At 34.7% G+C, this 26,321-nt stretch overlaps 1 protein-coding gene and 1 pseudogene across 2 annotated transcripts in view; both read left to right on the top strand.

The window, feature by feature from the left end:
* LOC310892008 (adhesion G-protein coupled receptor V1-like) overlaps positions 1–21,387 on the top strand; it is a 71,522-nt pseudogene extending 50,135 nt beyond the window's left edge. Inside the window, exons 29-43 of the transcript in view lie at positions 723–1,537; positions 2,963–3,172; positions 7,410–7,540; positions 7,799–7,898; positions 8,892–9,071; positions 10,629–10,792; positions 11,356–11,449; positions 13,464–13,542; positions 14,032–14,170; positions 14,675–14,816; positions 15,303–15,565; positions 17,152–17,327; positions 18,169–18,293; positions 19,132–19,298; positions 19,384–21,387. The product of the transcript in view is annotated as an adhesion G-protein coupled receptor V1-like (transcript). The remainder of the gene's footprint in view (positions 1–722; positions 1,538–2,962; positions 3,173–7,409; positions 7,541–7,798; positions 7,899–8,891; positions 9,072–10,628; positions 10,793–11,355; positions 11,450–13,463; positions 13,543–14,031; positions 14,171–14,674; positions 14,817–15,302; positions 15,566–17,151; positions 17,328–18,168; positions 18,294–19,131; positions 19,299–19,383) is intronic.
* A 163-nt stretch (positions 21,388–21,550) lies between these two features.
* The window catches only part of LOC310892006 (adhesion G-protein coupled receptor V1-like), a gene marked incomplete at its 5' end in the record, with an annotated part of 72,902 nt that continues 68,131 nt past the window's right edge, over positions 21,551–26,321 (top strand). The window contains 3 exons of the mRNA XM_083854197.1: positions 21,551–21,556; positions 21,899–22,003; positions 23,418–23,531. Coding sequence (XP_083710323.1) covers positions 21,551–21,556; positions 21,899–22,003; positions 23,418–23,531 — 225 coding nt within the window. The remainder of the gene's footprint in view (positions 21,557–21,898; positions 22,004–23,417; positions 23,532–26,321) is intronic.

The following is a 26,321-nucleotide window of genomic DNA, read 5'->3' as shown; positions in this document are numbered from 1 at the left end:
TTTGTAATTACTATTTATTCTTCACTTTTGTTTCCACTATAATGTCAAATTTCATGCTCCTCTCATAAAAATATGTGCATCAATTCTTTGATCTGCCATCTCAATGTATTTTCATTTCAAACACATTGTTTTTGAAGTAGATGTCTGTGTATTACATAAATTACTTAAACGTAGTATACATTGAAATGCACAATGTAAACTCAGCGTACACAGTGTACTATTCATTTTGTCCGTTTAATCATCAAATCATTTAAACCTGCATGGTAGCCTGTTCCTGTGATTTGAACAGGAGGACAAAATGGCCAGCCCTTACAGGATGAAAATAAGAGAAGGAAAACAGGTTTTATGCATGTGATCCTAGAGGAAGGATGATAAGTCTGGGTGTCACCGGCTTTTTCTTCCTTGCAAGTAAGGAGAGCTGCCAAGTCCTGAAGAAGACTAAGTTAACTCCTAGAACCAAATGTTTACAAATATGCATTCTTAACAGACTACTACCTAAGCTATAAATAATCAAACTTGCTATCCACAAAAAAATAAGATAACTCAGTTATTCTGGTACTAGTTTCAAAGGGAATGCATTTTGATGTGTTATTTGGAATTTTTCAGCAATTCAGAAAGGGTCAGTTGATTTTGTTCACTTCTATTATTAACCCAGAAACATGTAGAATATTAGACATCCTTTGTCAACTAACAGAACTTTATTTTATTATAATGTCTTTTAGTGAGGGAAGATTTGGTCAGCTGCAGATTTTCTACAGCACTTCTGAGACTGACGTTGTAGCTCTTGCTGTGGAGCAAGGTCAGGATATCCTGGCCTACTACGAGCCTCCTGTACAAGGAATTCCTGACAAACCATCCAAGACCAGAGTGAATGTGTCAGCAGCAAGTGACCCTGTGTATTCCTGTGCAGCTCAGTGCCTAAAAGAACAAGCATGTTCAGCCTTTACATTTTCCAGTGCCTCAGGGATTCCTCTCTGCCTTTGGCTGACGTCAGATATCAGCCCATTAACTAACAACACTTCAGGGTTCCGGACCTACAAGAAAAACGTTACCAGTGCATTCGCCCTCTTCAGCACACAAGCCATCGCTGGCAGTGATTATGAACCTGTTACAAGACAGTGGGCCATAATGCAGGAAGGGGAAGAGTCTGCAAATCTAACAGTTACCATACTGCCTGACAGCCTGCCAGAACTGGATGAGAGATTCACTATAACCCTTTTGAAAGCAGAACTGATGAACGTCTCAGCCAGCTCAAAAAACCAACCAACCATAGGACAGCCAAATACCTCCACAGTTATCATAATGATGAATGGAGACGCATTTGGAGTGTTTAAGATCTACAGTGTAAGTCCCAATGCAACAGAGAAAGGTCTGTATGTTGAAGTAGAGGAACGTCCTCAGACCAACGTGCAGCTAATGATACACAGAACAGAAGGCAGCCTGGGACAAGTGACAGTGGAATGGCGTGTCATTGGTGGGACTGCTACTCCAAACTTGGATTTTATAGGTGTCGGTGAGACTCTGGTGTTTGCTGAAGGTGAGACAAGCTCTCGTTTTGGCTTCTGTTTTGTAAAACTAAGAAAAAGAAAAAAGAACGTGACAAGTACACGATACTGTGGATGTTTTGACAACTGATATCTTCTTCTTAGGCTAAATTTTCCTGAATGCTAAGGATACACGTGCAAAAGAGTATGGTTGTTCATTAGCATGTAGCATTATCTTGCAGAACACACACAGTGGTAGCAAAGCACAATGAAATATCTAAGCACAATAAATACCTAAGGGTTTTTATTAAAGAAATATTGCAGTATAAATATTGCACTATAAAGATTTCCTTTACCACATAAGTAAGGATTAATAAAGTCGAAGATAGTTGTTACAGCAAGGATAATGGAAATGAGAATCAGGCCTAAGTGGTCTTTTGTTAGCCCTCGGTCACTACAGTACTAATTTTTCATGACATCTCTTTAAATTCTGAGATCATATTGTAACATAACAAAACATATTTAAACGTAACATAACAGAACATATTTAAAAGAATTGCAAACAGGACAAACAAGTCCCTCTCAGACATTACTTAAGTACCATGCAGCATGCTGTATTTTATGCTGTATTTTATTTTTTCAAAGTCTGAGTTAATCGAACTGATATTTTGAAAGCAATTTCCAGGTGCGTAGTAAAGATTCTAGTGTGCTAGCTTGATAAATCATCTGAATAGTAAGGCATGGCTGCTGGCAATGATTGTGAGGCTGACATGTAATTACATTACCAGTTATAAGTTTAGTAAAAACTGATTTTGAAGTATTTTGAAAGACAATCTAGCAGGAAATACATATGTATTCTGTAAATTGATATTCTAATGATCATAAAACACAGCTGGGTTATGCACACGCACTGAACAACAGGATTGTGTTGTAAATTTTAATGGATATATAGCGACTAGAGATTAACGGTGTTTGCTGCTTACATTATTATTCTTTGATAGTCCCAAAGGCAAGGAACTAACAAAATGTCATCCCATTTCAATGCATTCCCTGGCTCAGTAAATGTACTCATATTGAATGTACACCCTTGTGTAAATGGTTCATCGGAGAGCTTAGCACCTGGCAATTTATTTTTTTTTCAAGAATGATATTCCCCTTTTCTAAGTTAAATTTTAAAGTCATAGAATTTGTAATGAAAATAAAGAATTCTAGGCACTCCGAAATAATTCCTATATAATTAATTTCTACATAGTATATTTAATGATGTGATCGTTTTATTGGCTTAATGTGACTGATCAATAGTAATTAGATAAAATTTCATAATGACATTCACTGACTTCCAGAAAGGTAAATAAGTTTGTTTCATGCAATTTTAATATATTTTATGTATTTAATTATTTTCAAAATGAGATGATTGAGTCTTTTTACAAGGTGGTTTCCAAGTGGACACACGGTTGTATACGTTCTTCTCCTTGTAGGTGAAACAAAGATGATGGTCACGCTGCCCATTATAGATGATCCAGAGCCAGAGGATGATGAAAGTATTGAAATCAGCCTGGTCCATACTGAAGGAGGGAGTCGAATTTTGCCCAGTTTTGACACTGTCACAGTGATTATTCTGGCAAGTGACAATGTGGCAGGAATTATAAGCTTCCATACAGCCTCAAGATCTGTTATTGGTTGTGAAGGTGTGTTCTTTGTGTTGACCACGCTCAAATTTTAATGCCAGTTTCCATCTTTGTGCTTTCAGTTGATAATGACTCACAATGATTGTGTTTCACTGTTCAGAGAACACCAGCAAGAAGTGAATATCCACATACCTGACATGTACTTTGAACTCTTGCAAGCATTCATAGAATCACAGAATGCTTAAGGTTGGAAGGGGCCTCTGGAGGTCATCTGGTCCTTTCCCCCTCAAGCAGGGCCACCTAGAGCAGGTTGCTCAGGACCATGTCCAGGCTTTTGAGTATCTCCAAGGAGGGAGACCCCACAATCTCTCTGGGCAACCTGTGCCAGTGCTCCCACACAGCACAAAAGTGCTGTCTGATATTCAGAGGGAACCTCTTGTGCTCCAGTTTGTGCCCGCTGCCTCTTGTCCTGTCCCTGGGCACCACTGACACGAGCCTGGCTCTGTCCTGTTCCACCCTCCCTTCAGGTATTGAAGGACACTGATGAGATCCCCCTGAGCCTCCCCTTCTCCAGGCTGAGCAGTCTCAGCTCTCACAGCCTCTCTTCCCTTCCCTTGATCACCTCGGTGTCCCTCTGTTGGAGTCTTCCCAGTACGTTTAGGTCTGTCTTGCACTGGGGAGCCCAGAGCTGGACCCAGTGCTCCAGGTGCAGCCTCACCAGTGCAGAGTAGAGGGGAAGGATAGCTCTCTCAGCCTGCTAGGGATACTTGGCCTAATTCAGCCCAGAATGCCATCAGCCTTCTTAGTAACAAGGCATGTTGCTGGCTCCTGCCCAGTGCAGTGTCCAGCAGGACCCCAAGCCCTTTCTGTCAAGCTGCTCTCCATCAGGGTGCACGCCCTGGTGCCTGGGGCTGCTCCCCGCCAGGGGCAGGACTCTGCCCTTCTCTTTGTTGGCCTGCACGAGGCTCCTGCCAGCCCACTTCATGACTGCCAACATACACACACCTAATAGTCATAAGCAAATCAGATCTATCAGCGACTTACAAAGAATTTAAAATATTCTAGAAAACATTCCTGCAGAAACACTAGGGTAACATCTTCCCTTTGTCTGTCCCATGAACCTGATGTTTTTTTATGGCAGATGATTTGGGAAGTAGCAATTATAAGAGAAAGCAAACATTTGAGAAAGAACAATAATAATTTGGTATGTACTAAACATTTCTACTATTGTTTTAAAGAATACACGGCATGTTTCATCTACAGTTTGATGCAGTTTTGCATAGGATGATAATAGTACTGGTGGTGATTGCTTTAGGTGGCCTTTGATGGAATCTCAGTGTATTGCAGTATCACGTTTCTCTGATGTTTGAACTGATGGGCAGGGAAAGTTCACAAAACAGGAACTTGTCCCCTAATGTGTGCACTACATTTTCTGTTTGAAGAAAAATGGCTTTCTCAACCAAAGGTTTTTTGTTTTGTTTTCCCAACATGAAAGGGCATCATAACCTTTGGTTTTTTATCTAGGTATGGTTTGTGTTAATTCTGTGCCAAGCCAGATGTGATATGATTAGCTAAGAAGAGCTGTTAATGAGCACAAGGAATTAATAAAAACTGTCTCAGTCCCAAAGTCCCTGAATACTTTCAACTGGTTAAATGTTATTCATAGCATGCTACCAAATGCTGGCTGCTTGAAACTGAAGTACTTGGCTATAGTTCTATTATTATATATAGTTATTATTATATTATTTTTCCAGGTTGTGAAAAGAAATAGTTCATTGCCTTCCAGCCAGAAACAAAACAAGTGAACTAAGTGTCTTTGATTAAAAAAAAAAAGAGAGAGAAAAAGGGAGAAATAGAGAAAGAGCAAAAGAGCTAAGGCATTTAGATTATTTTAGTTTGTCAAAATATTTTTTTCATTCGAAAGCAAAATTTACCAGACATAAATCCAAATATCATTACTTTTACAGTTATTGTGTTATTGAAAATTTTCTGTTAAGTGAATACATTTTGTTTTCACAATGTGCATGTTATTTTTTACCTTATTGAGGATAAGTGTAGTATTTTTTATTGGACAGGGGTCTGCGACAGTTGTGTAACTGTATTACAAGAAAATGCACTGCAGTAGCTTAAAGTAATGAGGAAGAGGAGAGCGGCTGATGCTCCCTTCTTCACAGCGATAAATACCCACCTCTTTGTTTCTCTATGTAAGAGATGCATCACTTATTAAGTCACAATGTAGAAATGTAAAAGTATGGATAAGGATTAAATATTAAAAAAAATATTGAATTTAGCCTAATAACACTTTCAATCTTCAGAAATCAATTAGTGTTCATATTAGCATTTCTTCTGGATAGGAATACCAAAAAAATCTTGGTAAAGCTGGTAGGAAACATGGATCAGTAAATAACTACTTGGAATCTGTAATAATGACTTCAAGTTTCTTCTCAGTGTTTGGATTATAGTGGAACAGCTTTCTATATCATAAAGCATTTTTCCCAGTCTTCAATGAAAATTCATTATAACTTATAGAGATATATTGAAATAAGCTTTGCCTTATTTGTGTGTGTGTGTGTTTTCCCAATGGTACTAAACCATTGAAACCACTTTTCTTTTAAATCTTTATTTCTTTGTAATGGATATGCAAAATTCTCAAATAGAACATAGTGGATTGCAGTGCAGTGTTAAACACTGTAATGATTTAGCCTCAGAGGAACCTGTAAATTGGGAGTCTACCATCCAGATATTTGACTGTAGAAGTGGAATCCTTGTGATATCAATAAATTTTGAATTCCTTAATTTTCTTAGAAGCAACATGGACCAACTTAAGCCAAAGATGTCGACATCAATGTCGACATCAATGTTGACATCTCTGAGACTTAACTGAAGTTTGAAATGTTGGGGCTGAATAGCACATTTATGTATTTGAAAATGGGTGTAAACAGTTTTTGTATTACTTCTTTACAATATTAAATTTTATTTAAGTATATTAAGGGCTCTTGAAGTTAAGAATTCCTTTCTCTTTCATTGGTAGCCAATATACATGCATATCTCTGACTCTTCCTTACAAAAAATAAATGTAACTAGAAAATTTTCAGATTTTTCTTGCCAGTTTTAGCTGTACAATGCTGTACAATTCTGTAAGGTAATACAGTAGAATAGCAAGACAGCATCCTAAGTTGCTGCTCTCTAAATTGCATAATCAAAGGGACTAGTTGGGCAGCATAATGTTATTATAACATTATCTTATGTTTTGTTAATTCTTCAATAAGCAAAAGAAATCTCATGTATTGTTTTCAAAAATCTCAGAATTGTAGATTTCTGCATATTTCATGTCTCTGAAAGCCAATGCAGGACAAAATGTGCTGTTGAACTTAAATTCTGTGGACCTGAAAAATGCATATGAAATATGAATGCCATGTACCTACCTATTATAAATAACCATCTGTCCTCTATTGTGAATGTTTTGCAAAATATTGCCTACTGATCTATTCCATGTTGATATAACATGCTAATTTCACATGTCCACATTTAAAATATTTAATGGAAATTTTGTGAAAAACTTGTGAATATAAAACAATTTCCACATTTTACAAAGCCTACTAAGAGGTCTACTCTTTTTAATTAAAGTGCCTTTGGGGTTAAATGTTATAAATGTGCAAAATACCATAGTATTTGCTTCCTTTATATGCACATTGTCCAGCAATACTGATTACCTCTGAGATTATAAGAAATTATTAACATTTTCTGAATGTTTTGTTTTCTAACAGTGACCATATTTGTAAGTTCGAACTCACATAAATGGAACTTACAGATAATTATAAGCATTTTTTTCTGCATGCATTGAATAAAGTCACAAGACAGTGCAAATGTTCAGATAATGTGTATTCTTTCCAGGGAACTGTTGTAGAAAACTACTATTATTGTTGGTACATACAGTAGTTACTGTTTTGTACAGTTTACAGACTTGTATTGCTCTAATGTTTGCGCATGTTTTCATGAACATTCCCTTTCTAAGTTATTCATCTATACCAAGTTCCCTCATATGTTCATAATTATTTCCAAGTGTGAACTAAAAACAGAAAAAAAAAAACTAGAAGAGTTTAAGTTTAGGTTTTTCTTTTCAGCATTAAAAGTGAATGTGGTATATAACTACTGTGAAATTCAAACTGACAAAAATAGCAATATCTTTCAGGAAAAATACTTTAACTGTGTGATGCATGTTTTTGACCTCTCATTTTTATAACCAACATGTAGAAGAGGAGACCCTGAAACACTGCATCTTGTCCTTTATTCCTAGGAGAACAATTACAATTCCACATCGTAAGAACTCCTCCAGGACTGGGAAATGTTACTGTTGAGTGGAAGATAGTAGGACATAATGTAAAACAAAATTTTGCAAACTATTCTGGAATACTTTTTTTTCCTGAGGTAAGTCCATAAACAGTGATGTTGGCTACAGGAAAATAGTGTGATTAGAACTGATCTGAGAAAAAGTGTGCCTTTTCAACAGTCCTTCTTTCTTGGTTTGATTATTTAATTTCTCACTTTTTGACTTACAAACTGGAGGGAGCTTACAATTCTTGATACTTAACTCTTCTTAAAGAAATTGTTCAAAATACTTGTCATTATGATATCACTTGTGTTTTATAAAATAATGGCTAATCAATTTACCCTTAAAACAAATAGGGGACGTTGAATACAACATTGTATGTTGATCTGCTGGATGACCATATTCCTGAAGAAAAAGAAGAATACCAAGTCATCCTATACAACATCAAAACAGAAGGTAATGCAGAACTATAGCCAGCTACATCTTAAAAATACCATTTAATAATATAATATTTTTAATTTTATTATTTCATTTTGGAGGTATAGGACTGAGCAAACTGCAGCTGGTGCAAAGTACGCAAAGTTCATTAACATTTTATTGAAATAGGCTTGGTCCTTATGTATGTATATATAAATCCCACCGTGTCTCCACAAATACACTTAAATGGTTTTCAATCCTGATTTAACTCTGCCTATTTAATTCAATGGTTGTTTCTTCCCTTAATCTTAATGCAAACTGAGTTTACTAATATGTCATGGATAGAGTTGCCATGAAACATGCAGATATTTTTATCTTTTTAAACAATCTTGTCAAGCTGCAGACTTACTGATCTGTCCCTGAATTCAAGGTGGTCAGAATATTTTATTCTTGCCATTAAAATTATAGTGAGAAAAGAAGCCTTAAACTGCATCCGTTCTGAAATACCTTTTTTCAAACTGAAATTAATGTCCAAACACCAAACTAACTTGACATGGATTGTGTTGCTGCGAGGTGCCTTATCAACTTCCGAGAGTCACTGTGGCCCAACGGGATGAGCAAAATTATTCATCAAAGCAATAGTTGGAAAACATATCAGTTTATTGATGTAATGATTGTGAAGTGGAATATAGTTTTAAGCTTTTGGAGGTACTTCCTGGGAAAATGGTTTATTTCCTTTTAAAATATAGGGAAGTTGATATTTGGCACTGGCCTGTTAAGTTTTCTTATTTTTTAATACATTTTTGTGACTTTGTACTTGGTATGCATAAAATTTCTGTTTCTATTTGTTATAGAATGTAAGTATATATATGTGTGTAGGTCCCACACCATCCACATACTTCAGTGAGCTTTGGTTTCGTGGTATTTGCATGGCTACTGAACGTTATTTAAATGTAATATTAACAATAATGTAAGACAAAAATATTAGTTGCATAACACTTCATTCACTGCAGTCCACTGATTCTCTTGCAGGAGTTTCTTCTACAGGTGCTGCTGTTTTGGATAGTCAAGGATATGAAGCTGTTCTAACAGTAGAAGCTAGTGATGAACCACATGGAATTTTGAATTTTGCTTCCACATCCAGGGTGGTTTTAATCCCAGAAGAAAACAAAACAATTCAGCTTTTTATTAACAGAGAATTTGGATCTCTAGGTCTGTATAACAACTCCAAGAGAAAGGAAGTTTTGTTTTGCTTATCATTAGGCAAATAAAAGCCATGATAATGAAAGTTTGGAAAAATCTTTGTTACAGTTGGTATTTTTTTCAGAACTTCTAAGCTTCTTTCTGCAGACTTGGAAACTAAATATTACTTATTACTAGAGTCATAATCCTCATTAATACAGCAAGGGATCTGAAAGCTGTAACAATCAGGTGGCTATTAAGGTTACCATATTTTTGTCTAATGAGTCTGTCTCAAAGCATTAGTCTCTTCAGAAAAAATAAAAAACATGAGAAAAGTGACATGTACACACATCCCACATATTTTTTCTCTGAATTTCAGGAAGTCAGCACCTTAGGAATGTCACATGGAAAAAGTTGTGTCCAGACCATTGAATTCAATTTATGTCTCCTCTGACAATTTCTGATTCCTCTTTGAATCAATTTATCCATTAACATCCTTTAAACTATATAGTATTCAATTCTACAATACAATAGTGTGCTTCATGAAAAAAAAAAATGAATCTTGTGTTTGTTGCCTGAAAATAGCAACTTATGTTGTGAGAAAACATGTATAATAATTTCCTATTTGCCTTTTTGGACTATATTTACACCTCGGTGATAATCTGGCTGTTTCTTTTGCCATACTTGTTTTGAAATGAAGTAACATTTACAGTGCTTTTCAAGATCTGGAGACACCAGAGAGTTTTAGAGACATTTTAATGACACTATTTTTCCATTTATTTTTTAATACCAGTCCATACTCTAGTGTACTCTTTGAACACTATTCAGTAAACTAATGTTTTAAGATAATTGTTCATAGTAAGTGCAAGATCTCTCACTGAATTAAAATAAGCATCGTTACTTATTTATTAATTAGGACTCTTTTATCTCTTACATTTTATTTCATATAGAGCAGCTTTTAATTTCATCTATCATTTTATTTCAGGTTCATACTCCTTATGTTTGCCACTTGACTTACCCTACCAGATTAGCGAGAGGTGGCTTTATTCTCAAAACTATAATGTATAACTTTTCTGCTTGGTAATATTTATCCATGTGTCCCCTAATTTTGTTCTCTATTGAAGTTTGTCAATCTACCCAGGAAAGTATCTAGATTTATTAATCTGTGTTTCCCAGCACTGTCTTTAGAGCCTTTCTTAGATATCTGTCATTCCCAAAAAGTGTCCTTGTTGCAAAAACTCATATTAATGGTACATGAGATGTCCCAGTTAGTCTTTCAGCAATTTCATATTTATGGTCCACAGAACTTCAAATTTCTGGATGCATTTGGACCCAATGATTTTTGAGTCCTATGCAGACAGACAAGTCAGCAAAGGTCAAATTGAAGGCATATTGATAACGGTAACAAAGGTACACTAGCTCCAATGTACTTTGGATAACTCTTTTAATCCTTCTGTTTTGCAGTTAGTCTTTTTATTTTGTGGATGAGAATTTGATCTCTTGTCTTTATCCATTCCAGTGAACATTATATAAGAACTGAAAAACAATTTTTTTTTCTTTTTTTTTTTCTCCTCACAAATTAAACAGGTACTATCAATGTTACTTATGCCACAGTTACAGGATTGCTCACTGTAAGTAATCAGACAGAAGAGACTGTGGCTGAACCAGGAGCTGATTATGTACCTGCTTCTGGCTCACTGATTTTAGAAGAAGGAGAAACATCAGTTGCCATAAATATTACTATTCTAGAGGTAACCTCTAAACCCTTTAATTCTGTACTTTTCTGTATGATTTCAAAAGGGTAATATTTTGGGAACTAAAGCTTGCAGCCATTATTTGAAGCCCTGTGTTATATTTCACTATCATTTAGAAAGATGGTTTCAATCTTAATATTAAAATCACAAGGGATCAAATAGTCACAGAAAGCAGCTCTACCTCTGTCTAAAGGTAATAAAGTTGTCTCATTAAAACTTTACCAACTATCTAGTAGTATTTAGAACAGTGTGCTTCATGGCTGGCTACAGGCTCATACTTTTTCATTGCTGGAGATACATGCCTCTAAAATCGGTCAGTAATTTATTTGCAAGAATAGTTTAGCGTCACCACAGGATCTTTTTCATGATATATAATGTCTTACTTAATTCTTCCACGATAATCAGTTTCAGACCCAATAAAATTATTTCAGGAAAACAGAAAAATGAATTCTAGTGTCACAGTAATATTAGAGACTTGTTGTGTGATCCTTTTTGGTGACTTCTGTGGAAGTTTCTTAAAGGACAATGAGAAGAGGATGTACTGTATTTGTGTTTTGCAGGATGATATACCAGAGGTGCAAGAATTCTTCTTGGTTAATTTAACTTCAGTGGAACTCATCATGAACCATTCAACGTCATCCCCACCTAAGCTAGGTAAAAACATCTTATAGCAAATTATTTTTACTTTTCCTTTTTAATGGTTTATATTATATTACCTTGGGAGATTACCATTATTCCTCTTACTTACCAACTATGCTGAGATGAGACATGGTTATTTAGAAGAAACATCATAGAATATGAAATAGATTTATTATTACACTTAATCTCTTGCTTTTTAAACTCTGGGAAAATTTAAATTAATTTTCGTAGAGGAGTTAGTAATTATCAGTTGGAAAGGACAATTATTTGAAAAGTTTATTGGTGATTTTTTCATCTGATTTTCATTTACAAACTACAAAATGGAAAAAAAAAGTAAAAAAAAAACTTTATGTGGCTACTCTGCTCACTCTTTTAAAAAAGTCTGTTTTTATTCTTTTATCACTTTTAGGAAACATATTTTATGGTTTTCCTACTCTTGCAATGATCTTTATTATTTGCTTAGTCTGCTTCTCATTTTGCTTCTTCAGAATTCAGTAGAATAGTAGTCATTAGCTTTAAGAACTGTTGGATTATCCTGTGGTACTAAAGACTAGTTATATAATGTCAGACATCTTCTTTGACTCTTTTCCCTTTTCTTTGCATGCTTATAGAAGTGACTGAGTTAATTCGTTACAGATTGAAAGGTAACTTGCAAGACTCATTGCTGATTTGTGAATAGTTGAGTCTAAAATATGAAAGGAGTAGCATATAAGAATGAAAGATTCATCCAAACTAAACAGTGTTGTATAGTCTCACTTTCTCTTTGGCTGTCTCCTTGAACCATGACCATTTAACACTGATGTGACACTGCATTGGGTCAGCTTTACTTACAATGAGAAAATAATAGTTTTAAGTCATAAGGAAAAAATGTGTTCACATAACATGTCAGTGAATTCTTCTGGTAGAAGAAATAGCCTGACTCAAATACGTGTGTCCGCGTGTGTGTCTGTGAGCAAACTCTTACAGATCCTGGGTGAACAGATCTGACTTCAGGGTGACATGAGAAAATGCAGGAGTGAAGCAGAAATGTCTCTAATTGCCATTACTCCCTCAGGATTTGTAAACCTCAGTAACACTTCTGTTGTCTGTGTAGAGCTATTGCTCATCGTCATCTCTACCTCATAGTGACAGGCTTAGATTCATGGCAATAATCTTCTACTTTTGTTCAGTTTTATCTGAATTGATGGAAAAATGTATATGGATCTAAACATAATATACTTATGGCAGACTCGGTGAAGTCAATTTGGTTTTAGAAAGTAAGTTGAAGTTTATAAAAAGTAAACAAGTAAGTTAAGGTAGTTGTGTGGTGCGGTTGTCTGAAAAACAACAACCTATTTTCTGAGAAGTATTAAGTTTTGACTGTAAAGTTCTGGTCTCTGAAGTTAGTAGACTTTTCTGACATTAACCTATTATTTGGTGTTTTTCACACTGCAGTGTATTCAATTACGATTTCAGGCTAATTGTAAATACCTGTATGTCTTTATGGAGCAGTAGAATATTACAGTATGTGAACACCCCACAAATAAATTAATAGTTGTGTATTTGTAGTGAAATCTGAGGTGTGCCATTAGAATGTATGATGAGGCACTGAAGCACAAATAGAAGATGAAATGCTGAATCATTTATTATTCTTCCTCATTGTCTTTCTCATACTCAGAATGGCAAATGCAAAATATTGAATGTCATTGTAATAAACACTTATAGTGAAGACAAATTAAGATTCCATCGCAAATCTAGACTTTATTATTTTCTAATGTTTTATGTGCTGTTTAACTTTCTACATTTTCCTTAGTCTTTTTTTTTTTTATGCATTATTAAATATTACAGTGCTAATTCAAGACGCATTATTGCACTTCTAGTAGTAAGGACTCTTTCCAGTTATCTTGCCCACTCCCATTTTCTCCTACACATTTTTTGTAAAGACACTGTAATATTAGTACCGATTGAATAAATGCTTCTGTGATTCTTGAAAATCAAGAAAATTGATTTTATTGTTCTTTAATTTTTGTCTTTCTGTTTTGCCTTTTAGATGTGGAAGGTTTAGCTTCTCAAATTGTTATCGATGCTAATGATGGTGTAAGAGGAGTAATTGAATGGGAAGGTACCAAGTAAGTCTCATCTTCCTTGAAGAACTTACTGTGCCAATTAGTGATTGGTGTTGCCCATTTTCTTTCTAAAAGTAAAACTCCTGTTAAAAATAGGGCCATGTCTTTGAGATGGTAAAGTAATCATTCAATTCAGCTGAACTAGAAAGTGGGATTCCCACACTGAAAACAAAAATTCACTATTCATCTAATCAGAATTCTTTTACTTATTACTACTTTCACTGTTGTCCTTTTATATCACCAATTTGCCTAACCTCCCCAGCCTGCATCAACTCTTCCAGCCTCACCATTCATGTAAGCAAAAAACAAAACAAAACAAAACAAAAACCTCATGTTACTTAATTCAATTTAGATAAGAGAAAAAAGGTAAAAAGGATGCGTTAGAGAACTATAATGTAGGGAATAATTCAGAGTGAAAATGTAATAAAAATGTACTATCTTTTTCAAAAGAACATAATCAGTGAACATTGAGAATTATTCTTTTTATTTTAGTTTTGAAGTTAGTGAATCTCATGGGAATCTGACAGTAATGGCTTACCGAAACAGAGGATCATATGGCAATGTGTCTGTATTTTTTTATGCCCAAAATTTGGAGGCCCAGCTGGGTTTGGATTTTAATGTAACCTCAAGGGTAAGAAGCAACTCTAAATCTAGTACTTTTTATTCTTTCAGCTTCCGTAAAAGAATATCTTCTTGATTATTCTGCAGAATGATCAGTAGTGATGCTAGATGTTTCAGCTTGTTTCAGTTGCTTTGGTAATCTAAATAGAATGAAATAAAAATATTCTTATTCTTACTATTTATTTCTTTTTTAAAAATATATTTTTTAATATAAAGCAAAATGTAAACTTTCAAACATCGATTTCAAATTTAATTTTGATTAGACATACAAACTTTTTCATAGACTATTTTTGCAACAGGACTTTCAAAATAAATTATTCTTTCTTGTCCTCATTCTGTAATGTGCTGAACCTTTATATTTCTGATTCAATCAGTTTATAAGGAACAGAGAATATGGCTCTTCCTATGCTTTCCCTTCCTTCCTATTTCACAGAATTCTGTTTACCGTAGTCAAAAATTTCTGTGTGATATTAACTGATGTAAGTATTCGGTGCTTTATGTGTTTCAACGCTAGACTCTTTTTTTTGCTGATGGAGAAAGGCATAAATCTGTTGATGTCATGATTTTTGATGATGAGATTCCTGAAGGTGATGAGAAGTTCCAGTTAATTTTAACAAATCCATCTCTGGGGCTGGAATTAGGGGAGAACACAACAGGTAAAACTTAGTTTTAATGTTCCATTTCTTTAGAATTCTGTGGCACACATTTTAATTCCACTTTTCTGAATAATCATATTTCAGAAAGCACCATTGTCCTGCTATGGTGAATCTTTATACTCCTTTGGAAGGTTCTGAAACATCCCTGTGAAATCTGTGCAATTAAAAAGTTTATATGTAAAGCAATGAATCAGAAAGCACGAAGATGAGTTTTTCAATGTGTACTACCTCACTGAACTGAGGTCTTTTTAGAGAGTTCATAATCCTTTTCTAGGAGAGACTATATTCTTCCTGTCTAGAGATCTTCCTAGTTAAAGTGAAATGCCTTCCCATTCTCTTCAGGTAATGTCATGGACACATAAGCATTATATACACACTAAAGGAAGAATGTATTTGTGTTTATGTTATGTATTATGTTACTATATATGTATATTTATATTTTACTATGTTAACCAAAGAATATTTTCATTATTTCTTTTTCAAAAGCTACAATTACTATACTTGCCAATGATGATGGCCATGGAGTTTTGTCATTCAATAACAGCAATCACTTCTTTCTGAGAGAGCAAACATCTATCCATTTGATGGAAAGTGTTGCAGTATTGAATATTATCAGAGAACCACCTCAGGGAATATTTGGCACTGTGACTGTTCAGTATCTTGTAAGTGAGATTAACTCTTCAGAGGCAACAATGGATTTGACCCCTTCTCAAGGATATATTGTGCTCGAAGAGGGAGTCAGGTTCAAGGTAATATGCTAGTTATTACCAGAGAAGTCTAGGAAGCTTTTTTTTTGGAAATATTGGAAAGATTTCAGAAATGTCTGTGCTTTATCTTCTGTTTATTTTTTCTACTTCTTTCATTCATAAAGTGAATTGAGTCATGAGCTGTGACTGATTTCCTGTTATTATCTGATGTGGAAGTGTGTGAAAATTAAATGGGCTCATCTTTAGGTGTTTCTTAGTTTGTAAGGGTTGAGGTAAATTGAAAACAGTACACTATAGATAACGTTCATGTGTGCTTTGGAACAGTTCTTTTTATGTAGTCAATCTATAGCTGAAATGCAAACTTACTTTAAATTAAAGTGATAATTTGCAAGCCTAATAGTTAAGATCAAAGTAAAAATCCCATTCTGTAATTTAACATTTTAGTTAGTCTGAACTAAACAGAATGTGCTGCAACAAATACAAAAAGTAGAACAGTTGTCTGTCTTAGGATTGGAAAATAACTTAAGTATTAAGCTCACTGCCTCTATACTGTCCTCACAAGAATGTCAGCTACAAAATGAACTAGCTTAAGTTTGTGAATCCTGACTCTTCTAAGGTTTAATCACAATTCGATTTATTTATTTTTGCCAGTAAAGCTGGTGAAGCTAGTGTTAGCATATTACAGGCAATAGGATAGAAACTGAGACAAACTTTTCTTGGAAACACTGGTTTTCAATTTCTGGCCTTTAGATGCATTTGGAATCACAATGCAGCAGATCTATAAGAAGTTGGAGCCTTCTTAATATAGTTGGTAAATATGGTTTATTGTGGAAATGAACAGAAATATAAAACATTGTAAATTTTGTATTATTTCCAAATGCATCATCACTAACTTTTTATTTTGTACAGCAAGGCTATGCGTACCTATGAAATTTTTTGCTTGTTTGAGTAGTGTGAAGGATGACAGTGAGCCCCAAATGAAAGTGAAGCACTTAGCTTTCTCTAGATTGCTCTTTGCTAGTTTGAGATTGCCTTTAGAAGACCTGATCTTCATCCACAGTGGTGTAGGAGAGGGAAAGAAGCATCGAGAGGAAAGAGTATTTCAAATCTCTCACTATTCTTGCTTTTTTTTTTCCTTTTCCTTTTCTTTCTTGACAGCACCAGTAGTGAGATTACCCTGTTTCCCTGAAGATAGCTTAGCTGCCAACTAAAATAAATTAAAACCAACTTAACTGATTACACTTATAGCTGTGTTGTGAGTATAAACTACCCAAAAATGTATGGAATAAATAGAGAACAAAAGTATGAAATTAGGATCAAAAACTTCAGAGGATCATAGGATGAGAAAAGAAAGAAAAGAGAACAACAACAACGAAAAGTGAATATGCTCATCTTAGTGTTGCACCAATGGAGGCCACTAGATGGATGGCTTTAGAACCTCAGTCTGAACTCAGTCTGAGCTTGCCTCAATTCTGTCCTCTCCAGCTTCATGAGCTGCTCTTCTCCTGCTATGCTATCCAAAGCCTTATAGTGAAATAAATTTAAAAAAAAGGTAGCACATTCTGATAGAGCTGTGTCATCATCTGTTATCATGTCTCAATAACATTGTATGCTTGTTTTGTTATCAGACGCTGCATATTTCTGCGGTACTAGATGAAGAACCAGAAATGGATGAGCACTTCATTGTCACCCTGTTCAATCCAACTGGAGGAGCCAGACTAGGCACGAGAGTGGAAACTATGATTACAATATTACAAAACCAGGCTCCACTAGGGCTTTTCAGCATCTATACAGTTGGAAATAGGTACTTTACACTGATCAGTAAAAAGGAGATAGTTGCTCATACTCCAAAGAGATAATATTTCTCTACAATTTTGTTTTTGATGGATCGCATTAAAGAAATTCAGCAACCCAATTTGTAAATCTGTAACTTTGAAAGGTATTGTGAAATACTATTACTGCTAAACAAAAGAGTAGAAAAATGCATAAAAAGGACTATTCATAATCCAAAATTTCAATTTATTTATTATTATTTTTCTTTATAAACTAATACTTCACTAGTGCCTACATATTCCACTGATAGTATTCCATGTTAAAAGTTCCAAACCTCATATCAGTGTCCAGGAAGTCATACGTTTTATAATTTACTTTCATTTTTAAACCTGTAAAAAATATACTTTCACTGAAGGCTGTTTTTCAGAAGCAAGTGACACATATGGACTGCCATTTTTAAAAACCATTCAGCTGAAACCATACAGATTAAATAAATTTACTATTTAAATAAAAAATGTATGTATGCTATTTTATTAATACATTGATATTTAGAGTTAATAATTTATATTAATATTTAATAATAATATTATCTAAACATTTATTACGTGAATTTAATATACTTAAATTTCAGTCTGTTTAAAGATTTTGTTGAATTGCCTATGATTTTGCATGATTGTAGTAAGGATCATTGGGAAACCCTAATTAATGTAGCTACCAGTCCATCAGATACTGAAACCTGTTATTAATATTTTCTTTTTATTTCTGTTGTATATTCTGCATCTGGAATTGTACAGTAAAAATCTTATTTTTATTACAGCAATGAATATACTATAAAATAATTTTTTCCTTATTTTTATGATTCTCACATTTAGGACAAATTTCATCATAATTGAAGAAGCCAACACTACAGCTTATTTGAAAGTTTCACGGAGTAATGGGCTTAACGTTTCTGTGAGCGTTGAGTGGGAGACATCATCAGATACTGCATTTGGCATCAGTACGTTCACTTTACAGAGAATGTCCACTGCTTTTGTAGAAGTGGAGATAGTAAGAGAGTAGCCAAGCATACAGGAGATGTAGCTTGGGAATGTAAATTCAAGTATTCAGACACAATTCAGTTAATATTTTCCTATGTAAGATTTAGTAGATAAAATACTTTAGCTGCTTAAGAATCACCTTGTCATCAGCCACTTCTGCCAGTTTCAGTAATCTCTATTTCTGTCTTTGCTGCTAATATGAACATTATTGTCACTAGCCATTTATTTATTTATTTATTTGTGTGTGTGTAATAAAATTTGTTCCGTACTACTTGTAACTCAGGATCTTTCTAACACAGTATAAATGACATGTGACATGCAAGAGTCTAGCTCCTGGAGTTTAGTTCTGACAAGACGGTGCTTAGGGACCGTCTTGGAATAAAAACATGAACATGTTGTAAATGGGGAACAAAACATGAACATTTTGTAATTTGTCTTTTTTTTTTTTTTTCTTTACTACTTGCTATCTAGCTAATTCTCTTGTTAGCTAAATTCCAAGATCAATTATTATGAGTCAGACTCAAATTGCCTATATGTCTTCCATGTGCAGTTGTAATGAATGAAAAATACATTTACTGCTTAACTCTCATTATATCCTTAGCATTGTAACATTTCTATGTATTTATATACACTTATAACAAATACTAAGACACAACTTCATCATTTCTCATACTAGGTCTGGCTTTGGGAGGTAAATAATGGGAATGGGGTTAGAAAAGATCTCAAGAGTAATATAATAGTAAATAGTGTTTTTATTTTATTTTATTTTATTTTATTTTATTTTTTACTATATTGCAGGGGGTGGTATCAGTGTCCTATCTGTCTTGCAAAGTTTTGTGGAAGAATCAGCATCTGGTTGGTGTTTCTTTACCTCAAGAGAAATCCTGTACGGTGTTCTGTTGCGTATGCCTCCAGCTTTGTTTTCTACTGTCTACCAGTGGAAAGGAGTATTTGTTCCTGTTGAGGTAAATGTTTGTTTTTGAACACCAGACATGCTAGTTAATAAGGAATTTAAGTCACAATCTTACTTTTTTTTTATTCTTCTTGCAGAATTTCAGTATGTGGAATCCTACAAGTTGTGTGTCTTTCCAAATTGGAGCCTCTTCCTACCTTGTGGTTACTCATGGAGGAGCCACACAGGGAGCTTCTAACAACAGTGTGTATGCATTCATGGCTGGACACAGATTGTTGTGGGTAAATCGATTTTAATTTTAAAATCTTAAAATAGTATGGGTTGGCAAGGACCAAGGGAGGTCCTCCAGTCTGGCCATGTTTTAGAAAAAAGCACTCTGTGTGACAAGAGTTAGTTTTGTGTCCTAAAATACTACATAACTTCAGTGATGTAAGTTTGTCATAGTTAGTTGTTTACATTGTTTGTATTTTTTATATATTTACATTTGAGGGTGCAGGGAGGATTACCTGGGAATCACAGAATCACAGAATTGTCTAGGTAGGAAGAGACCTCCAAAATCACCTAGTCCAACCTCTGACCTAACATTAACAAGTCCTTCACTAAACCATATCACTAAGCTGAACATCTAAACGTCTCTTAAAGACCTCCAGGGATGGTGACTCAACCACTTCCCTGGGCAGCCCATTCCAATGCCTAACAACCCTTTCGGTAAAGAAGTTTTTCCTAACATCCAACCTAAACCTCCCCTGGCGCAACTTTAGCCCATTCCCCCTTGTCCTGTCACCAGGCACGTGGGAGAACAGACCAACCCCCACCTCGCTACAGCCTCCTTTAAGGTACCTGTAGAGTGCGATAAGGTCGCCCCTGAGCCTCCTCTTCTCCAGGCTGAACAACCCCAGCTCCCTCAGCCGCTCCTCATAAGACTTGTTCTCCAGACCCCTCACCAGCTTCGTTGCCTTTCTCTGGACTCGCTCGAGCACGTCCATGTCCTTCCTGTAGCAAGGGGCCCAAAGCTGAACACAGTACTCGAGGTGTGGCCTCACCAGAGCCGAGTACAGGGGCACAATCACTTCCCTAGCCCTGCTGGCCACGCTGCTTCTTATACAGGCCAGGATGCTGTTGGCCTTCTTGGCCACCTGGGCACACTGCTGGCTCATATTCAGCCGACTATCAACCAATACTCCCAGGTCCCTCTCGGCCAGGCAGCTTTCCAACCACTCATCTCCCAGCCTGTAGCTCTGCTTGGAAGTGGGGGAAGAAATTCTCAAGCAATCAAGTCATAGAACATTTTCTGGAAAATGTATGATAAGTTATGTTAATTCTGTAAATTAGTTGCTTATATATATATATATATATATATAAAATATAAAGTTTTAAAAGCTATTTCATGTATAGTTTTATACATAATTTTGGAATTCTTAACATTCTATGCGTACTTTTTCTCACTATATACAATGTAATATAAAATGTATTTGTTTATATACATATGTAGATAAACATAGTCACCCTCATATTTCCCTTGCAGATACAGACTCTTTCTGTTCTGGATACCAGACGTGTGAAACATTTTGCAGTGGAGGAAGAAGACTATTTGATTATTGTGAGTCACACAAACAGTTCCAGTTCCATCCAGGTTTGAATATTCTTCAGTCTTCTCTGGCTTTAATGTGGGTAGTTTGCTTATTTCTGAAAGGATAATGAAAGGAAGTAAATCTATAAGCATGTATTTCTGACATATTATTTTTGTTTCTATTGGAAATTTATAACAGTTAAAATTCCAGACTTGTTTGGATGTATAAATACTCTCTACCTGAGTGTATAATTTACATCTGGTTTGTTTTTATTGCTACTGTTATTTCAGTTTTGAAATGTAGCATGTAAACAAAGAAGTAGCTTCTGAATATAAACCTGTTCCTCTGAAGAGCAGGCACAGCTTCTTGCAGTAGGGTTAATTACCAATTACTGAGGGAACATTGTCATAATATATGCATTTTATAACACCCTCTGGGATAAGATGCTGTTGTTACTCCAGCAGATGATATTTGCAATAATACAGAGGTTGTATTAGTAGAACGAGTAGCTATGCCTTATTGACAGCATTCTGACAATATAATTTTGTATAGGACTTCTCTGAAAAAACATAAGAACATAAGAAAATGTTAGAGCCACAGTACTAAGCCAAGCTGCTTCTGGGATTTGTGGATATCTTCAAAATCTGTTACCTACAATAGCCTAAAAAAGTGACCAGTGACCTAAATGATTGTCCTGAGTACATTTATAGCTAGCTATCTAATAAACGACTTCATGATGGTGAAAACCTATTTTTAATGGGTGTAGGAGCTCCTAAAAATACCAGTGATGATATGTCAGTGCTTTGTGTATGTTGACTATGTTCATTTACAGAAACAAACAAACAACAACAACAACAAAAACACACAAATTGCATTACGTGATACATTTTTATCTGAAATCTTTTAAGGTTTTCATTAGCTGAACTAATTGGTTGCTAGGAAATGTATGCCATCAGTGGACTGGTTTGCGGATTGGATTAACTTGTCTGTGGGAGTTTGATATTTCTATGGTAACAGTTTCTTCATTCTGCTGTGATATTTGATCTGTGTCTGATTGTCTGTTCCTTTTCTTCCTCATTAGTCTGCCTTAATCACAGTGAATGAGCCCAGGGGCAGAAATGAATTTGTGCCGCTCACTCTAATTAGAGAGAGGGGAACCTATGGGACGGTCGTCATAACTTTTGAGGTGAGTTTATCCAAAAGACTTCATACAGTAGTCTGTTGGATTAAACTGAGAGGCTGTAATCATAATTTATTGAAGTGTTTGCAAAAGGGGAAGAAGGACAAAATACCTACATCTACATTAGGTAGATCTGTTTCATAAAAGGGATTCATATTAACCGTCATATAGAAAATACTGTAATTATCTGACTGTTTAATTGACTGTTTAACGTTAAGAGGTACTAGAGAAAACCGAGTATATTCTGTCATTTAGAAAGGTACGTGAGGCAACATCAGTATGTATTACTAGAAAATAATGCATATTAAGTATGTAAGAAGTGTCTTATCTAAGTTTTTTTAATTTTTTTAAAAAATATTTATTTTACATACAAATATTCACGTGAGTCTTTAATGATTATCCCAACTTTGAACTGTGAGTGCTCAGGATTTGGTGAATTTCTGTATCTATAATCATCTGTATCTTGATCTCTATCTTGAATCCCCTGCAAATGAAGCTTTTGAAATAATTAATCATGTTGAATACTTATCCTGTTATTTACATATGTGATTTGAATGTGATACAATTACTGACTTCATTGCTTTCTTTTTCTTATCTAGCTCAGACTCTATTATTTACTTTAAAATTATATATAAAATCTTTCATATAGATATTTCTGTACTAGTTGCCTGGTCCTATAGGGTAAGGCTTTAATCTAGACCTCAAAGCTTTAGTCTAGACCTGTCAAAACCAGAAAAGCTTTGCACTGGATTTTATTAATACTAAATATAGCATGAATAGTTAAAGTACTGAATATGATTCTCTGTGCAATTTTTTGCAAATATGTTTGTTTTAAGGTACAGTAAATCTTACTCTCTGGACAATTACTTAGGTCTGTCTCACATCATTATATATGTATGTTGAAAAATAATTTACAAAATGTTCTAAAACCAAAAAATCCCATATGACCTTTAAGAGGCTTTGTAGTATTTTGAGTTTGACTGTTAAATTTAGTATCTTTAATATCACAAGTTAAGATAGAAGGGACACAAAACCAGTAAGTACTATTACTTTGTCTTGGAATTTATTATGAAATACTATTGATTCAAACTGAATTTGCATGAATATCCTTTCTGTAATATGAAAGAGTCAGTTATGCATCAGAATATACTAAAGAGTCCCCATAGGCCTATATGGAAGTAGTTTTCTTCCTCTTATTCTGGAAATACGGGATTTCTTCAGAGTGGTTGTTCTGACTTACACTGTCTGCCAGAAAAGAGCAGATTTTCACAACTGAATGTTCATGTAAGTTGTAAGTTGGAGATGGCTGAACAGATAGTCATTTGTTATGCAAGTCACACTGCATATTGGTTATTGTACTTGCACTGGATTTGTATTCCTGCTTTATAGACTTCTCATCAGACAAATCAATTCTTTGCAGATAAAAGATGGTCCAAACCCAGCTGAAGAAGACCTAAGTCCAGCTAAGGGAAATATTACATTCACACCTGGGAGATCAAAGCTGATTTATAATTTAACAGTGCTTGATGATCAGGTAGGAACAAGCTGACTTCATCTTAGGCTTTGATACGTAGAAGGTTAACTGAAGTTCTGGAAAGACTTAGAGTAGTAAGTTACAAAAAGGCTTGGCTTAAATAAGGTTAAAAGCAGTTCTATTTGATGAAGTGATGTTAAATTTTGGCTCTCTGGTCTATTATTTTTACTCTTTCCAAGCTCCCTCTTTAATTCTCATCAGTGAATAGTTTTAGTTTATGTGCATATCCTGGCTGAGCAGACATGTTATCTTTGTCACTAAAGAAAGAATATTACACATTGAAGATTCACAGGGAAAAGGCAGATTCAAAAATATTTTTTGTCGTTGTTTGTTTGTGGTTTTTTTTTTTCAAATATGTTTCAGGGTAGAAACATATTTGAAAAAATCCTAAAAATAGATGAGATTCCTGAAACAAACATGCAGTCTTGTGGAAAGCATGAATACTAGGTGATAATTAACATTTTTCTGTTTTCAGATTGGCCAATTGAAAAAAAAAAACAACACACACACAAAAAAACCAAACCAAAACAAAAAAAAACCACAACATAACTCATAGGTTGTGAGGCTTTCTTTTTATCTCAGAGTAAACAAAACATTCTTCTAATTTGCAACTTGTGATTTTCCTTTTTTCTTACCTGCACTTTTCTTTTGTGTTTTTCTTTTCCTTTATAATAAGCTTAAGAGGGAAAACTGAGACATCAAAATAAGTATATATGATGCAAAACAACTTAGTAAGAAATTCATAAGAAAACAATAATGGTGAAAGGTGTGTGTCTCAGAAGTGAGCACAGAACTGTAAAGCAGCTTGTTTCCTTTTTACTCTTAGTTATAAAAAATGTCCTTCCACATTTCTACTGATACTCTAGTGTTAAGAGGCTGTGCCAACCTGGGGTGCTGAAGTGTAGAAACATCTCTTTCCAATTCAATGTAATATTTCAGTGACTTACACACAGAAATAAATTATTAGGGTCTTTTCTCTTGGGAGGATGTGATTTTATTTATTTTTATTCTGAGAAATGCTCTCAAACTTCTGTTTCTAAAAGTTTGATCTGTATTTGGTGTGTCTAGTCAACGTCTTTCCACTCTTTGAAAGTCTTTCACAAGTGTATGTGAAAGATGAATTTTGCACAAAAACCTTTATTGATGATGATGATGATAGAGTTCACAAGAATCCAGTAACACTACTGTCAGAACTTAATTTGAGCTTTTAGGATCTGAGTTAGGGAAACCAATGAAACAAGTATTTTTCTGAATTGTGCAGCCTTACAGAAGGTAGGGGACTGCAGTTCTGATTTCCACAGCTCTGCATTTATAGTACTTTTCCTGTGCAGGTTTCCTTTTTAAGTATAATTGCAACTTTAAGAGAAAATTAAAGAGGCAAGGCAGCACTGGAAATCATTTATACTATTATATTCGAAGTTTGACTCATGTATTTATTGGTCAATCATGATGTAATTGAAAGCTCCACAATGCCTTATTTATGTAGGATACTAAGATTTTATCTGCAACTAAAATGGCATGTACGTTCTGACTGTCAAATGCGTATTTTTGTACTGCAAGACAGTATATGAACTAGTGAACTAAAACAAGCGTAAGTTAACATCAATTTTAATAAGATAAAATAGGAAATAGTAGTGTAGGAGAGAGGTGACAGAGAGCTTGCAAATCTCACGCTGGAAAAAAAAACAAACAACCTGCATCAGTCAATAATATTATGCAAGTTTAAGTGCCACAAGTCAAACAAGGGACAAAATTGGCCTCAGCTACAAAGACAGCGGCGTGCATACCCTTTGTGCCCTGAAACAGGATCTAAGGGTGGCCAATTAACAAATGTGTAAAAAGAGAAGAAATATTGGACCACAAGGAATTCTGAACTTTTTTTGCTCAGTAAACAGAACTACATGGAAAGGATTCATCAGCCCTATAACAAAGCAATGCCATTAGTAACACATAAGCAATTTTGTTGTGGAATTTATCTCAGAAGCAAATAATACTGTTTTTTCTGAGAGTCCACAACAAGAATGAGATGTGAGGATCTTATGTAATATTTAAATATTTCCTTCTAATCTCTCTGTATTAATAAAATAATGATATTTTCCAGTTCAACAGACTTAGCCTATCAAGACTGGGGAATAAAATGTAATAATATAAAGTAAAAAATATTAAATTCTGCAATTCAAGGCTTATAAACCCTTCTTTTTTGTCTGCTGCATCAGTTATTAGAGACTAAAGAGCTAAAACTAAAGTGCAGTTCTAAACAAACCACATGTAGAAATGCCAAAGTCTAATTAATAGATAAGCATCAGCAAGCACATTCTCAGAGCTGTGACTGAAGCTGTGCTGGGAATGTGAGTCTGTCTGAAAGTAGGAACTGTTCTTTTTCCCGTTGAATAGGAACAAAAGGGCCAAGGTAGGTTGTGTTCATATGTTGTTCCTCTGTTCTTTCAGGCATGCATAGATGTAAAATGGTGTTAACATCAGCAAATAAAGATGTCAGACTAAATAACTGTCAGGAACACTTGTGTCCAAGCAGAGCAACTTCCACAAGTTGAGTTTGGATCTCCTCACACTCTCTAGTTGGAAAGATAGAGCTTCATCTGATTCTTGCCTAGTTTTTGTTTGCCCTTTTTTTTTTTTTGTCTTTTCCCACTTTTTCATATTTCCATAGCATAGAAGTATGTCTTAGAAAATGGAAACATTCAATTTTGAGAAGGGATTTTCAAAGTTGCAAGCGAGTTTCTTTTTGCCTGTTTATTTTAATGTGAAAAGGGTTGTAATGTTTGTATTATT

The sequence above is a fragment of the Anser anser genome (genome assembly GCF_964211835.1).
Source record: "Anser anser genome assembly, contig: HAP1_SCAFFOLD_87, whole genome shotgun sequence".
NCBI classification, from domain to species: domain Eukaryota; kingdom Metazoa; phylum Chordata; class Aves; order Anseriformes; family Anatidae; genus Anser; species Anser anser.
Note: the sequence above shows the minus strand (reverse complement) of the source record. Positions and strands in the feature narration are given on the sequence as shown.